Raw genomic sequence first — 15,108 nt, 5'->3', positions numbered from 1 at the left:
GGCGGCAGTTGGAGAACCACTGCAGGGGTGTCGCAGGGCGGTCCTGCGGGCCCACCAGCCTCCTGCCCTTCGCTGTCATTGCCTCGTGCGCATCGCCCCATGGAGAAACGTTGTCTCCCTGCCTTTGTACAGCCTCGACCCTAACGCGACCTCCGGACGCCCACCGCAGGTCCTGCTGTCCCCCAGGCCGTACAGCCTCCGCGCCTCTGGCCAGCCTGCGCTGTGCCCGCGCCCGTGGGCCCCCGCTTCCTACCTGGGAGTCACCCCGCCCTCGAAGGGACACAGGTGGGACCACTGTAGCCGTAGGACTGGCGTGGCGGCGCTGATTCCGGTGCGTGCTGACGAAACGAACCGATCTTTGAGATTATGAAAATAAAGCTGCTGGAAAGAACCTGCCCGAGCCGCGTGATTCCGTCAGAAACGGCCACTGGACGTGAATGTGCAGCCGGGCGCCCGCCGGCCCGAGCGGACGCCGAGATCACCTCCGCCACGTGGCTAGCCAGCCCTGGGGACCCTGGGGGCATGCCCGGTTCAAACCGGCCTCGGCTCCGCCCCAGCCACCAGGCCCCGCCCACACAGGCCTCCAGGCCCCGCCCTCCCTCGACTGTTATTGGCTGCCAACCCGGACGTCCTGTTCAGTGGCACGTCTCAAGGAGGTGGGCGAGGAGCTAGTGGTAAGATCTCGGGGCTCATTGGTCCCTCCGCCCGTCAGTCACGCGGCGGCCCGCGGGCTCGGGAGGCGGGTTAGGCAGTCCCGGGACATGGCGGAAGGTGGAGGCTGGCAGGTAAGTGCGGTGGGACCCGGGGACCCGCGGGGCCAGGTCGGGAGGACGGAGACCGGGTCCGTCCGTGCGGGACGGGCTGGCGCGCACCGGGTCCCCCGCTCACTCCCCCGTCCCCGTCCCCGCAGCCGCCGCGCCCCTGCGAGGCCTACCGCGCCGAGTGGGAGCTCTGCAGCAGCGCCGGCCACTTCCTGCGCCACTACTACGTCCACGGCGAGCGGCCGGCCTGCGGGCAGTGGCGGCGCGACCTGGACAGCTGCCGCGAGTGGGAGGAGCGTCGCAGCGCCGAGGCCCAGGTGACCCGACCGGGCGTGCCGAGCCCTGAAAGACCAGGAACCAGCCCGGGGGCACGAGACGCTGGGAGAAGGGGGCGGGCCTTAAAAAAGGGGTTCGATTCCAGCCTCCATGTGTGCTGGGGAGCGTGCTTTGATTTATATCCTTTAAAGGTCAGTCTAGCTGCCACGCTGAGAGAGGATATGGTGGAGGTGCTAGAGACCAGTAAGGAGGGGGTTGTGGTCCATACATTCAGCAGACACTTACCACTTGGGACGCTCTTGGGGATCCAGCAGTGATGAGAACACAGCCCCTGTCCTCCCGACTCCTACATCCTAGTCTAGGATACAGCGGTGTCCTGGAGCTGATGGGGGCGTGGGTGGGGGTGGGGGGATGGAGCGAAGCTGTGAAGGCGCAGTGCTCACGGGGCGTGCGGGGGAGGGAGCCAGCAGGACTGCCAAGTGTAAAAGAAAATGACAAGTCCGAGATCAGTGGAAAACGGGAGAGGTAGTTTGCAGCCTATATGGCAAGAGATTAATAACCTTTGTACATATATATATATCTTTTAAAAATAGCTGTCACATATCAGTAAGAAAAATGGGAACGATTTCAGAATAGAAAAGTAGGCAAAGGGCACACAGAAGGAATTAATTCTAAAAGAAAACCAAATAGCCTGATATATACTTAAAATGACAGTTACTGGTTACTGCCCAGCGGAATGTCCGTAGGGGTTTGGAGAGTCGGGGCACCTGGGCAGTGTTTGTGGAATGTCAGGTTTTCTGAGTATCTAAATGTCAAATGCATACCTTTTGATCCCACAGTTTTACTCCTGGAAGTTTATCCTAGGGAGGTAACTGGGTAACAACTGAAAGTTCAAAATGTCCATTGTGTCACCATTTGTAATAGTGCAAAGACTGAAAGTGACCTAAAGTCCAGTAATAGACATTTGACCAGATAACGTCTTCCCCACCACGGAGAACTACACAGCCATTAAGAAAAATAGATAGTAACCTATCCCCATGTGGAAAGGTGCTCGCAGTATGTCACTTAATGAGAAAAGCAGGACGTGCACCAGCCAGGAGAAGATTATTCCTTCTTTAGGGAAATGGGTGATAGCCCTGAAATGCGGGCCTCAAATGGAATTGGGGAAGCTGTGAACTTCACCTCTGGGAGGGAGGTCTGCAGGGCTTTCATATTTACTTTGCATTTCTGATCGCTTTTTAACAAGAACAATACATTACATTTGAGACAATAGAGCTTGAGGGAAAACAGATGGAAGAGGTGAAATTCTACGTGTAAAGGGGCCAGCATAGCACCTGGCACCCCCTCAGGCCCCATCATGGTTGTGACCTGCTGCCCTGGGTTTACTGGCCTGGGTGGTGGCGCCCACTGTCTGTCGTGTGTGTGTGTGTGTGTGTGTGTGTGTGCGTGCATGCGTGCATGTGTGTGTGCCCCGTCATGGTTGTGACCTGCTGCCCTGGGTTTACTGGCCCGGGTGGTGGCGCCCACTGTCTGTCGTGTGTGTGTGTGTGTGTGCGCGTGCGTGCGTGCGTGTGTGCCCCGTCATGGTTGTGACCTGCTGCCCTGGGTTTACTGGCCTGGGTGGTGGCGCCCACTGTCTGTCGTGTGTGTGTGTGTGCGTGCATGCGTGCATGCGTGTGTGCCCCGTCATGGTTGTGACCTGCTGCCCTGGGTTTACTGGCCCGGGTGGTGGCGCCCACTGTCTGTCGTGTGTGTGCGCGTGCGTGTGTGTGTGCCCCGTCATGGTTGTGACCTGCTGCCCTGGGTTTACTGGCCTGGGTGGTGGCGCTCACTGTCTGTCGTGTGTGTGTGTGCGCGCCTGCCTGCCTGCCTGCCTGTCTCTGGCCTCTTCCCTCCTCTGGCCGCTCTTTCAGGCTCATCTCTCCTCCTGCCTCAGCCCCCAGCCCCTCTTATCTGGTGAATCTGATTAGGTCAACCAAAGGCATCAAGCCCTGGGACCCAGAAGAATTAAAAATATCCTCTAAATGGTCATCTGCACAGTAGGTTTTTCACGGTAGCTTGGAGAATGATCTAGATGTGTGTGTGGTAACCACCCCCACCCCACCCCACCCCACCCTGCACTCACCAGGGCTTGCTGGGCTGCGTTTGTCATGTGTGTGGGTGGGCACCGAGAGGAGGGAGGTACAGGACACCCGTGAGGCCACAGGTGACCGGGTCTCCTTTGCAGCGGTCCCTACGTGAGAGCGAGCAGGCGAGAGTCCGGGCTGCACGGAAGCACGGCCTGGTGTGGGCCCCCAGGCAGAGCCCCCCTGCAGACTGGCACCTCCCTCTGCCCCAGGACAACGACCGGTGACAGGCCCAAATAGTCCAGAAGGTCCCTGGGAGCTTCCGCCTGGTGTGGGACACAGAGTCCCCGTCTCCAGCCTCGCCTGCCCCGCCACACTCAGAGCCAGTTCACCCAGCGTGCAGCTCCAGGAAGCCAGGCACCCCCACGTGTCCCTGTGGGCGGCCAACGGGCAGGCCTGGGGACAGCAGCAAGGAGAGGCTGTCCCAACGGCTGGGCTCCTCAGTTGAACACTTGAGGGGCAGCCCGGATCCGTGTGGATGCACAGGTGGCCCCGTCTGGCCCTGGTCTGGTGACGGCCACGCAGTGCTGGCCACAGGTGTCCTCCCACCGCGGCCACTCCCTCTGCTCCTCTGTAGGCGGCGGGCGGCATCACCTCCTCGGTCCACAGCTCCAGGACACACAGCCTTGTGTAAAGAGGGTTCCTAGACTCTTGGCTGAAGACACCCAAGCCCAAGACACATGGAATTTTGGTCTCCTTCCCTCAGAATTTCCCCTGGTCGTTTTTTGAAAATGTGGAATATATCAAAAGACATTTCACAGGTTTGATTCCAAACAGAAGCTGAAAATGAAATCCAGTTTAATTTTGAAAGGGTTAGATTTATAACCTGACGTTGTGCTGGCCTGTATTAGAATTTTGTATGCTTACACTCTTGTAGATGTTTTTAAAATATATGTATTTGAACCAACGAGAACACTAGTTCTTTAGAGGTCTCTTTATTATGGGTGAAACGATTTAGCATCTGTGCTGTGTAACAGGCCCCACCATGTGGTGCTGAGGGTCAGGCCTGCGGCATCTCAGTGCCTCCCTCACGACCTGGCCAGAGGTGGTGGTTCAACATCATTTAACTCATTCTTGGGGGCAAAATAATCCATCACTTCAGAAGGGCATACATTGAGAGTAAAATCTCCCATCATGTGTGTTTGCTCTTGTGCGCCCCAAGAGTCCTTTGTGACTGTGTACCTGTGAGTGGTGGGGTGCGCACAAAGGACTCCCGCAGCAGAGGTGAGTATAAAGAAGACCCAGGGTCCCCCCGTCGCAGGGGGGAGCCCTGGTGTGTCTGAGGCAACCAGGGTCCATCCACTGTGGCTGCGTTCACGGGCATTTCTGGCCGAGGAGGGGGAGGGAGGCTGCTACAGCTCCACCTGTGTCCTCCTTGCTCTGAAACCCAGGCAGGGAGGCCGTCTGTCTGGAATGGCAGCCGCTCCTGGTGGAGCCCCGCTCCTGCTGCTGCTGGGTTAGGGCCATGGGCGCCTGTGGCCAGGTGCTGGCTCCATCAGGAGTCCCACAACTCCTTGGGTGCTGAGCGAGCTCCACCGCAGATGATCGTCACCCTGGAAAAGGTGCCTGTGCCCACCCATGTCCACCCCTCATGTCTGCACACCCTGGGACCACAGGCTTGAAACGGACAAGTGGCCTCAGAGTCCCGTGGAGTTCAGGAGACAGACATGAACGTTCAAACATCAGCTGTGAAGAAAACGGACAGTGACAAGGAAGAGCATCATCTTTCAAACTTTGGGGACAGAGCCCACAGTGATAAGCAGTTTGCATTGTGACCTAGTGCATCCTGTTACATGGAGCACTGTCACTGAGCGGGGCTTCGTGGAGCAGCACCTGCCCCTACCCTGTGAGATACTGCTGCTGGGCCTGGCTCCATTACGTGACGCCGTGAAAGGACGTAATTACAGGGATGCGAATGGTTATGGGGCCAGGGGTCAGGGACATGGGGCAGCATCCTGTGGTGCAGGACCACAGGGGTGGCTGTGCTGTGACACGTGGACACACAGATGAGCACAGCTGCATCTGGGAGCCTGGACCTACTCTGGCTGCACAGCCTATCTCTGGGTGCTGGCATGACTGGCCCTGTAAAATGTGACACTGGAGGTAGCCAGAGGAACCACACACAGCACCTCCCTGTTGATTTCCAACTTCTTGTCAATCTATAATTACTTATAAATAAAAGGTTAAAACAGCTGGCCATGACCCACTGACATGATCATACAACCTCGTGGATGAAATCTGTAAGTTGGGAGGTGGGGGAGGCTCAGGGTCCGAGCCTAGACCTGGAGGAGGAGGCTGGAGGCTTTAGGCAGAGGCCACATGCTGATGAGGTGGGGGCGGGGTGTGATTTTCCGGGGTGGGGTAGCCAGGGCCCTCTAGGAAAATGGATAATCTGAATTCTTACTCAGGTGGAGTGTTCCGCTGGTTTGTTTGCACTGAGGTGGTGAAGAACCAAAGCCTTTCTGAGGTGGTGATGCAAGGGGTACAAGTGGACCTCCGCCTACACTGCACCCTCACTGTTAGACTGCATTATGTACCCCCAGTTCCTCCGGGGAAGGTCTAACCCCCTGCCGCTCTGAGAGATTATTTGAAGATGGATCTTTAAAGAGGTGCTTAATGTGAAATGGGGTCACGTGGGTGGGCCCTAATCCAATGACTGGTGTCCTTATAAGAAATCAGGACACAGACACAGAGGGATGATCACGTGGGTACACGAGAAGATGGCCGTCTACACGCCAAGGAGAGAGGCCTTGGGAGAAACCAGCCCTGCCGACACCTGAATCATGGGCATCCAGCCTCTGGAACTGAGAAATAAATGTGAGTTGTTTCAGCCCCTTGGTCTGTGGTGTTTTGATCCGGTGCCAGAGCTCACTCATACACTCCCTGCTCCAGACTAACAGCGGCCTCTGCCTGGCCAGGTGTCATGCCCTCCTGGAGGACACATGGCCTCACGCAGTGGGGTCCCTGCCGCTCGACACTCTCCTCAGCCTCCCCCATACCCCCCAGCTTGAAACCCAAAGCCAGCCCTGCCTCTCCTCCGGGTGCAGGCGACACACCGCACAGCGGCATGTCCTTCACCTCCGTTCCTGAGGTCACTTTGTGCCTCTTGCTGGTGGCATCTGCCCCACACAGTTGGAATCCTCCTTTTCACTGGAGGGCAGTGATCAATGTTTTGGCCTTCCTCTCCCCAGTACCAGGCAAAGAAGGGCAGCCTCCCCAACCCCCGTGCATGCTCAGGTGAATTAACTGTGACTCTGACCTAAGACAGACACTTGGTTAACGCATTTATTCACAGCAGGCCTGAGCCTGGGGGTGCAGGCTCCCGAGGGCAGCATCCTGAGGGCAGCTGCCTGCAGCTCTATCTCTTGAACTCCACCTGTGTGTACACCTTGGTGATGTCGTGGTACCTGCCTTCCGGGGGCTGGTAGTTGGTGATCGGCGGCGTGTAGTCTGGCCCTTGTCTCTCAAAGGGAAACAGACTGGGGTCCCGCTTGGTGGCCTCGGCATGGAGTTCTGGGGCCGTGAGCTTCAGCTCCTGCAGAGCTTCCCGCTGGGCCTCGAGCAGGGACGCAATGGCGCCCCTCTCCATCTCATGCTCACACTGCTTGTACAGTGACCATTTCTTCAGAAGCAGGGCTCTCCGCTCATTCTCTTCAAAGGGGAGTTCCACTGGTGGCCGCTGCCTGGGAACACAGAGCCAAGGGCATGAACCTGGGGGCACCGACCAACTGCACGGGACCCGAGTGTCCCCACTGCCAGATGCAGATGGAACTTAGGGACAAATTAAGGGACAGAATGTTGGACGTGGCAGCAGCGGCAACTGACACCTAGAACCACTGCCATTTTCTTTACATGAAGAAAAGAAACAACAGTGCTCTCAGCAGATTGTGGCAGCACGTCCTGTGTGCCAAGCAGAGCCTGCTGGTGGGGAAACGTGGCTTTGGAGAAAAGTCAAATGGTGTTATGAAAACGGACACCAATATCCCAGGGAGTCAAGAGCCTGTATCAGCCCTGGAGACCCAAAAATGCACCTGCCTTGTCCCACTTACATGGCGAGGTACTACTTTATAAATGGTACGCACTTCTGACAAGAAGGCAGCAATCCCACCAACCCCACACACGACACATCCCAGCTATGAGCATCTGCATCCTAGAGCAGGCGGCTAAGGGTTTCCTACCAGCAGGAAGGGGTAAGAGCTGCAGGCCCAGGGCCCCAGTCGTCAATCACAGCTAAACTCCTCTGCAAGAGCAACACTCCAAACTCGCTCCAGCATCTGCCCTGAGCTTCCTTCCCACAATCAGCCATTCAGCAGCAGCGCCCAGGAATGCTTTCTCCACCTCCCACGAGACAATCCAGGAGAAGAGGACTCAGAACAGGGCCAAGCCAGCCCAAGCCTATGACCCCTTCCCATTGCAGGTGTGAAGTGCAGATGGAACTTCCTGAAGGTCACAGAACTCCTTTGCTCTGAAGACCTCAACCCTAGAGGGCCCGTACCTCGCTTTATTCAAGAACTTGACGGGCGTGATAAAATCCTCAATGGGAACGAGCTCCTGGCTCGCCTTTTCCAGTCGTCGGATCCTCTTTTTCAAGCGCTCCTTTGCTGCTTGGTCTTTTTTAGGGTCCACCTTCTTCTTCTTTTGCAGAGGTTCTGCTCTAAAGGATAAAGCAAACACTAAACATTTTCCTCTTTGGCCTTGTGAACGTGCAGAGACATGGCACTAGGGAAAGTGCCTGCAAACTTGTACTGAGCTCTCCCGCAGGAAAGGACTGTGTGGGCCTGGCCTCCCACTGAGTGTGGCAGGGAGACAGCCTCCACGGGGGGTCCTCATGAGAACTGTGTGGGCACGGTCAACCCAGGAAGGCGTGGAAAAACTCCATGGGGTGTCAGGGTATAAATTAAAGGGAAGTGCTCATCTTTAGTGAGGGGTTTCAGGTGGGCCTTGGGATAGCACTGAAAAGTGAAAATACCAAACTGATGAATTAGAAGCTCGTTACATTATTTATTTATTAATTGAAGTATAGTTGATTTACAATGTTGTGTTAATTTCTGCTGTACAGCATAGTGACTCATTTATACATATATACATTCTTTTTTATATTCTTTTCCATTATGCTTTATCTCAGGATATAGAATATAGTTCCCTGTGCTACACTATAGGACCTTGTTGTTTATCCATTAGAAGCTCGTTACTCACATTTTAAATGGATTTGTGATTTATAAAAATGATTTGACTAAGAGAGACAGTATAATAAAAATAACTGGCAAGTTCCTGTTTATACTTTTTGAGATTTCTTAACAAATTTCCCTATCCTCGAGCACGGACAAAAGTCTGATTTACCCTCAGGAACATATCTCCTATGCTGATAAGTTACTATTCAGAACAACCGAATCTCTAGCATCAAGACTGAGTTTTATGAATGAAGTCCCTAGAAAGTATTCAGGGTCCCAGGTGGAAAATAGAATCCTCTCACCTCCCCCCACCTCTCCGGAGAGTAAGAAACGGAAGTGCTGACTGTGCTCTTTAAAATTTTACACAAGAATGCCTTGAGAGCTAATTAACTTTTCTTTAAACCACTTTTGCATTTAACTTTTGATCTCTGATTACAGACATAACGGTATTTCATATGAAAAGACATAAGGGCATCCATCTAAATTTAACTGAGAAACTTCGCAGACTGAACATCTACCATCCTTGCTCGCTGGGTTCCCGTGCGCGACCTCCCAGGCCGGGCCCGCGGCCGGGTTACCTCATGGGCACGAGTCCCCAGAAGGACAGCAACGAGGCCCGCTGGTGCGCGTCCCTCGTCTGCGTCGGCCGCGCTCCCAGGAGCCTGGAAGAGACCGAGTGTGTATCAACGCCCGCCTCCCCGTTAAGGTCACTCACGAGCCCCGTAACTGCGGGGTGAGACCGCCAAGGCAAGCAGGGAAGCTCTCAATCCGCGTCCCCGCGCGCCCCGGGCATCCGCGCCCCAGCCCCTCCGCGCTCACCGGCTCGGCGGGCGCAGAGAGCGCGAGACCGCCCCCAGCGCCGCGGCCGCCATGCCTCCCGGTCGCCGACGGCCGCTTCCGGGCGCGCGCCCCTAGGCGGTCCGGCCCGCGGTGCGCCGCTCTCGGGTCCGACAGCCGCGCAGCCCCGCGCTCCCGCGTTCCGGCCGCCGCGTCTAGCCCTGCCTCCGACGTGGCCCCGCCCCGCGCCCGGCGCCTCGCACCTCGCGCCGATCGGGGGCCTACTTCTCGCGGGCGCCGCTCCCTTGCCGCTCCCGAGCAGCTCGGCCTGCGCCCCGCGAGGGTCGAGACCCGCAGTGAGGCCGGCGGGGCCGAAGGGGCTAAGAGTCCGCGCACGTGAGGCGGCCTGGGCGTCCAGTAAACGCTCCGGCTCGTTCGCCGACGTCGGAGCCGGGCCGCGGTGGCTGCACCGGCGCGGCACGTGGCCTGCGCTCGCGGGCGACAAATGAACACGCGCTGGGGGCGGTAGAAGCCTGTTAATTAGTCGGCTCCGCACCGGCGGGCGGAGCGGCCAGGCCGTCTGCGCCGCCCGGCCCCGCCCGGCCGGGGCGCACCCCAGGTCCCGCTCGCACGTCCGCGCGCTCCCTGCCGGCCGGCCTCTCGCTCGCGGCCGTGCGGGGCGGACCCAAAGAGGAGCCGCCTTCCCGCCCAGCCGGCCGAGGAGCCGGGCGGCCAGTGCGCCCGGGGAGCGGTTTCCCGCCGGCGCTGTTTGGCAGGTGCGCGCCGTGACTTCCGGCGTTGCCCGGGAGCCGCCGGAGGAGGAGCGGCGCGGGGGATGCGGCTGTGGCGGCGGCGGCGGCGGCCGAGCGCGGGGGTCGGCTGCGGCGGCGGCGGCGGGGGGCGCGGGTCGACGATGGCGCGGCGGCGCTGAGGGCGGGGGGCGGGCGGCGGCTGGAGGGCGGGCGGCGCGGGCGGCGGCGGCTCCATGGCCCGGGCGCGCTGAGGGACGCGGCTCTCGCCTCAGCCCGGCGGCGGCGGCGGCGGCGGCCGAACAATGAAGCTCCTGAAGCCGACCTGGGTCAATCACAATGGTGAGTGCGCGCGAGGGTCGCGGGGGGCCGAGCCCGGAGACGGGCCGTGGTCTGGAGCCAGGTGGGAGCCGCACGCAGGCCTGCCCGCCTCGCTCCGATGCCGAGTGCCCGGTGCCCGCGCCGCGGGGCCGGCGGTCGCGGACTTTGTCCTCGCGCGAGGAGACCGGGAGCCGGGCACGTGCTCGCCCACGTCCGCCCTCGCCCCGGCCCTTGCTCCAAGCCCTCGGCCGCCCGCCTGTGGTCCGGGCAGGGTTAGCGGCCCTGGGCTCCGGCCGGGATGTGCCAGGACGTTCCAGTGTGTGAAACTGGAGCGGAGTGGTCTTTCAGTGCCGGGGTGTAGACCTGGAATGGGCACGTCCTGCCATGCCAGAGGGGCTGGATCTGGTGACAGTGCTTTAGGTGGGGTACCGTGATTCTGGGCTGAGGTCCCCCAGTCCGAGGAATTACGTTCACACTGAGCTGGAGAATGAGGGCGACTCGGATGGGGCCCACGGGGCACAGGTGTGTGCTCGGAGAGGGCCTGCCTTAGCTCTGGGGCAGCGGCCCTAAAGCACACCCAGGGAGCGGACTCATCCAGTCCTCTGGTTGAGAAGAGACTCTGGTACAGAGAAGCGCGGTAACCAGCAGTTTTGCCGTAGTTCTACCTGGCCCGCACAGCTGCTGCAGGAGTTGACCTTCGACCCCTAGGAAGGTGAGGGGAGCGAGCCCCCATCCCCTGCCGGTAGTAGTGAGCCCAGGGAGCAGTACTCCAGCTGAGGGCCCGCAGCCTGGATGGCCCGACTGCTGGTAGGCAAAGAGTCACCCTGATTCTGTCTTGTTCCTCATTTCTACTTTGCTGTGCGACTAGAGGGAGCTAGTTTTCTTTTAGAACAAGTTGGGTAGATGCTTTTGCCTTTCTTGTGTTGCTTTTTAGTTTTGAACTTGATCTCAGGATGCTTGCTTTCTATTGCTGCAGCCTTTCCATCTTCTAGCAGGACATCCTTCTCATTTTTCAGGGCCCGAGTGAGGTCCCCTTTTCCTTTTGTTACCATTCCTCTTGAGTTACTCCACTAGACGCGCTCTGTCCCTGTGGGTGTACATTCCTTGTGCCCCTAGGGCGCAGACTGCCTCACTCCCCTCTGCATTCCCTGCCACACTCAGCAATGCCTTTCACGTAGAGGGTCTGTGATAAACGTTGGCTGATGCAGGTAACAGAGCTGAGGTTGCCATAACTTACTAAGACAGCTAGGTTGACAGTATGTGAAAGCAAAATCAGTGAACTCTGGTTTCATTTCTCCTGTGTTGGTCTCCAAGCGCATTTCCTAACATGTAGTGTGAGATCATTCCCTGGAGAACTGGGCAAATGTTCAGTAATTATAAATTGTGGTGCTTGTGAATCAGGAAGGGAAAAGTTTTTATGATGAGCTAGTTTGCTGTGCAAGTGAAGTCTGAAGGAATTTTCATTTTGACACTGCCTAGATAAGGTTGTGTGTCTTGTGTACCCTCCTCCAGCCTCCCTTCTGCCATGTAATTTATAACTTCGTGATAAGCTCCTTTGTAGGACACAAGTTTTATGCTGTGTAGGCACAAGTAAGTCAGGATGCTTAAGCTATTGTTTAGGCGCAAACGAGAGAGAGTCTGCAGCCAGGCCGCAGCCAGTAGTCCCCACCTGGCAGGGTGGGCTGAGCTGTGGGCCTGGGGCCTCTTGTTGCTGCCGCCTCTCCACGGTCCTCGAGTAGAACCTGATGGTATCTGCCCTGCCTTCTTCGTAGTGTGATTGTGGTGTTTGCTTGGGAAGGAAGACAAAGTGCTCCCCGAGATAATAGAAGAAATTGAGACTATTTTAAACCTGTTCTTTGTCAAGTTTCCTTTCTTTTAAAATCTCCTGGAATCGCCCGTCTCATTGAGTGTTCAGGACTGTCGGGTAAATTACTGCTCTCCTGAAGGACATACTGATGGTCTGGATCAGTACTGAGCTGTCCTTTAAAGACTGGTGAATAGGGGGAGCTGCTGGGGGCGAGCGCTGCTTAGCCAGGAGCCCAAGTGATGGGTGGTGGCCAGTAAAGTCGAATGTGCTTTGGATTAACGAACCCAAAAGACCGTGGTGGTTTGGAGAGAGCATCACTGCACTTTCTGGCTTCCTGACTCTGCATTCAGTCTCCTGACTGATTATGCAGCTTGAACATACTTTTTCAGGGGTCTAAGAGCCCAAAGAGGGAGGGAGCAGAGAGCCCTGCATTTTCCCTGAGGTGGCGGGATTCATCAAATACTGTAAGCGGGCAAGTTGAAAGCAGAGAGAGAAGTGTCTGTTGGGTGCAGGTGTGCCCTCAGTCTTCGTTTTCCTGGCTGATGACAGTAGTGAGACCTTTCCTCCAAGGGAGGGTTTCTCAGTCTCAGCACTATTGACATTTTGGGCCACATAACTGTTGTGGAGACCAATCTGTGTTGTAGGATGTTAGCAGCATCCCTGGCCTCTGCCGTCCAGATGCCAGTAGCATCTTCACTCACACACACACACACACACACACACACACACACACACACACACACACACACACACAGTTGTGACAACAGAAACTGTCTCCAGACATTGCTAGTGTCCTCTGTTGGCCAGGTCACCCCCAGTTGAGAATCACTGTTCTGAGGTGATCGGTTAAATCTTGAAATCATGTCACAGTAATGAGCTTTGAGCATGGAATCAGACTGGATTCAAGATGTCATCATTTATTAGCTGTAGATTCTTGGGCTTGTGACTCCACTTTCTGGGCCTTGGTAAAGTTGAAGTTACATGCCAGGCACTGTTCACACACACACATACACACACACACGTGTTTTACTCTGTGTTCTTGGATATGGCATTCCTTACATATTTTATTTTAGGCTTGGCCAAAATATGGTTTATTTCTAAGTTAGGTTATGATCATATATTTGTTAGAAACTGAAAGCAATTGGGTTTTTGGTTGTAGGAAAATGTAGTTTGTGTGTTGAGAATCATTGAGATTCATGGTTCTTCCCATCGCTGGGCCTTTGTCCCTGAGAGTTTTTCTGGAATTCTCGTGGTGTTCATGCACAGCTCTTTAGTGAAGCCCATTCTAACCAGAAGGCACTGAAAAGACACTCATTCTCCTTTGGTTTCTGGCAGTGTTGTAAAAAGGTGTTTGGCAAATTTTCAATAATGGGATAATTTGTCAGTTAATTGCGTTGCTTTATGGCATGAGTTTTTTCTCTTGTTCTATGATTGGATTCTTTTCCCTACCTCTTCTCATTCCACAAAGGATTTAAGACATTCTACTGAGGCATGTCCTGCATCTGAGAGAAAATGAATGTCAGTTTGAAGGGGAAACTCGAGGAAGGATGACCCAGTAATGAAGCTGGCCTGGGTGTGGAAAGGCTCTGCACAGCTGCTCTGAGAACAGGCCAGGAGGGATCCCGGCAGTGACGTTTTGTGACTGCCCTGGTCATTCAGGTAACCTGTGCAGTTGGCCCAGATCAGGGCTTCTCAAACAGGCCAGAGTCTGGAGACATTTTTGGTTTTCGCAGCTGGAGGGGGTGGAGTGTGGGTGGAGAACAGGATGCCACTGAACTAGAATGCTCTGCGGCCTCTTGGATGCTCCTCTGCAAGTCACCTGGCCCAACGTCCATAGTGCTGAGGCTGGGAAACTGCTCTAGGTGAGAGTACCTTTATATCGTTATTTGGCCTTTTCATCCATCCAACTAGATTGTAAGCTTCTTGAGGACAAGGAATTTGCCTATTATTTTGGAGTCAGATAGTCCTGTTCTTGAGTCTCTGTGCTCTGCTTCTCACCAAAGTGTGTTACAGAAGGTTCTTTACGTCTCTTATCCTGGTCTGTTAAGTGAAGCGGGTAACAGCTGCCTTGGCTGCTCCCTGCTCACCTGCGAAGGCTCAGGAAATGCATGCTCTCTTCACAGTGTCACACTGACTTAACACCTGAAGACAGTAGAGTGATTTTTTAAAATAAGCGGAATACATCTGAAGAGGATTCGGAAGAAAACTGGGTGGAATTTTGCCTTAGATAATACACTTGTGGGATTTACACTGATTTATGCACTGAACTTTGAAGCCTTCTGGAGAGAAGTTCTGTGGGGATCAGAGGTAAAAAGACTCTCCCTGTGCACGGAAAACTGCGCCAGGTGGGAGAGGGGAACAGACCACATTCTAGAATGCAGGGCAGACGGTAGCCTGGGGAGGAGGGCGTGGTCTGTGGGTGCGCCGTGCCCTTGGTCTGAGTCTGGACCACAGGAGGACTGTGAGGCAGAGGAGGCACCGCTGCTGTGGGAGCATCAGGAGTGGAGGCCCAGGGAGGGCTGGCTCGTGGAGCATGTTAGCACAGAGACTGCGCGGGTGATGGCAGGTGGGGCTGCAGGGCAGAGCCATGAGCACCTGCCTAGAAGCTTGGACTCCTTCTGGGGGTTGCGAGAGGGGAGCATGGGGCGTTTCTGAGGAGGCTGGATGTGGTTGGAAGGCCCCAGAGGAGCTGGTAGGCATTCCCTGGGCCTGGGTGAGAGGCCCTGACGGAGGCAGGGAGGTCAGTGGTAGAGGTGCACATGGGGTAGAGGCAGGTAGCTGTGTAGTTTGGAGATGCTCAGGGTTGATTTCTTTAGTACGCTGAGAACAGAGTAGAGATGAGGGCTAGGAAATGAGGTTTTCTTAAATATTTCTTTTAATTTAAGGAGTGGTTAAAAAGATGTTTTCACCTTATGAGTCAAATTGTAGTTACACAGCTGGGAGGGACCTCTGGGCAGTTCCTGGCCTTGGCCATGGAGGGGACCTGCTGCCTGCCTTGACCCCTCCTTTTCCCCAGAGGTACGAGGCTACCCTGTTCATCCAGGGTGTTTGCTTGTGGACTGCAGAGGTGTCTGGCTCATGAAACATGGGTCTGCAATGAGCCCTGGGGACCATACATTG

General features: G+C 56.0%; 3 protein-coding genes across 6 annotated transcripts in view; 2 read left to right on the top strand and 1 right to left on the bottom strand.

Annotated features, from left to right (window-relative positions):
* Positions 1 to 612: 612 nt before the first annotated feature.
* C14H22orf39 (chromosome 14 C22orf39 homolog) lies at positions 613 to 5,321 on the top strand. 3 transcript variants are annotated; one of them, XM_036874238.1, is made up of 3 exons: positions 613 to 785; positions 911 to 1,228; positions 3,741 to 5,321. In XM_036874238.1, exons 1-3 carry the CDS (start codon positions 762 to 764, stop codon positions 3,795 to 3,797), a joined length of 399 nt encoding a protein of 132 aa, XP_036730133.1. In that variant the 5' UTR covers positions 613 to 761; the 3' UTR covers positions 3,798 to 5,321. The 3 variants fall into 3 exon arrangements, with proteins under 3 accessions (XP_036730133.1, XP_036730132.1, XP_036730135.1); XM_036874237.1 differs by having other exon boundaries at positions 3,265 to 5,321; XM_036874240.1 differs by having other exon boundaries at positions 628 to 785; positions 911 to 1,078; positions 3,265 to 5,321.
* A 1,109-nt stretch (positions 5,322 to 6,430) lies between these two features.
* On the bottom strand, positions 6,431 to 9,534 carry MRPL40 (mitochondrial ribosomal protein L40). Of its 2 annotated transcripts, none has more exons than XM_036824037.1 (4): positions 9,397 to 9,534; positions 8,913 to 8,996; positions 7,659 to 7,817; positions 6,431 to 6,846 (listed from the first exon to the last, which is right to left on the bottom strand). In XM_036824037.1, the coding sequence occupies exons 2-4, from the start codon at positions 8,915 to 8,917 to the stop codon at positions 6,522 to 6,524; spliced, it is 489 nt and encodes a 162-aa protein (XP_036679932.1). In that variant the 5' UTR covers positions 8,918 to 8,996; positions 9,397 to 9,534; the 3' UTR covers positions 6,431 to 6,521. The 2 variants fall into 2 exon arrangements, with proteins under 2 accessions (XP_036679932.1, XP_036679931.1); XM_036824036.1 differs by lacking the exon at positions 9,397 to 9,534 and adding an exon at positions 9,154 to 9,314.
* A 529-nt stretch (positions 9,535 to 10,063) lies between these two features.
* The window catches only part of LOC118880025 (protein HIRA), a 74,948-nt gene continuing 69,903 nt past the window's right edge, over positions 10,064 to 15,108 (top strand). The window contains exon 1 of the mRNA XM_036823377.1: positions 10,064 to 10,202. Within this exon, the coding sequence (XP_036679272.1) occupies positions 10,166 to 10,202 (37 nt within the window). The 5' untranslated portion in view covers positions 10,064 to 10,165. The remainder of the gene's footprint in view (positions 10,203 to 15,108) is intronic.

Source organism: Balaenoptera musculus, chromosome 14 (genome assembly GCF_009873245.2).
Source record: "Balaenoptera musculus isolate JJ_BM4_2016_0621 chromosome 14, mBalMus1.pri.v3, whole genome shotgun sequence".
NCBI lineage: Eukaryota > Metazoa > Chordata > Mammalia > Artiodactyla > Balaenopteridae > Balaenoptera > Balaenoptera musculus.
The sequence above is the reverse complement of the archived record's forward strand: the minus strand, read 5'-3'. Positions and strand labels throughout refer to the sequence as shown.

Bases quoted from the DNA above. Each gene is read 5' to 3' on its own strand.
- C14H22orf39 (XM_036874237.1), top strand. From the start codon at position 762: ATGGCGGAAGGTGGAGGCTGGCAG. The intron at 786-910 runs GTAAGTGCGGTG...CCGTCCCCGCAG, and splicing joins CGGAAGGTGGAGGCTGGCAG to CCGCCGCGCCCCTGCGAGGC. The intron at 1,229-3,264 runs GTCAGTCTAGCT...TCTCCTTTGCAG, and splicing joins TTGATTTATATCCTTTAAAG to CGGTCCCTACGTGAGAGCGA.
- MRPL40 (XM_036824036.1), bottom strand. From the start codon at position 9,206: ATGGCGGCCGCGGCGCTGGGGGCGGTCTCGCGCTCTCTGCGCCCGCCG. The intron at 8,997-9,153 runs GTGAGCGCGGAG...GGTCTCTTCCAG, and splicing joins TCTCTGCGCCCGCCGAGCCG to GCTCCTGGGAGCGCGGCCGA. The intron at 7,818-8,912 runs GTAACCCGGCCG...TTTATCCTTTAG, and splicing joins TGGGGACTCGTGCCCATGAG to AGCAGAACCTCTGCAAAAGA.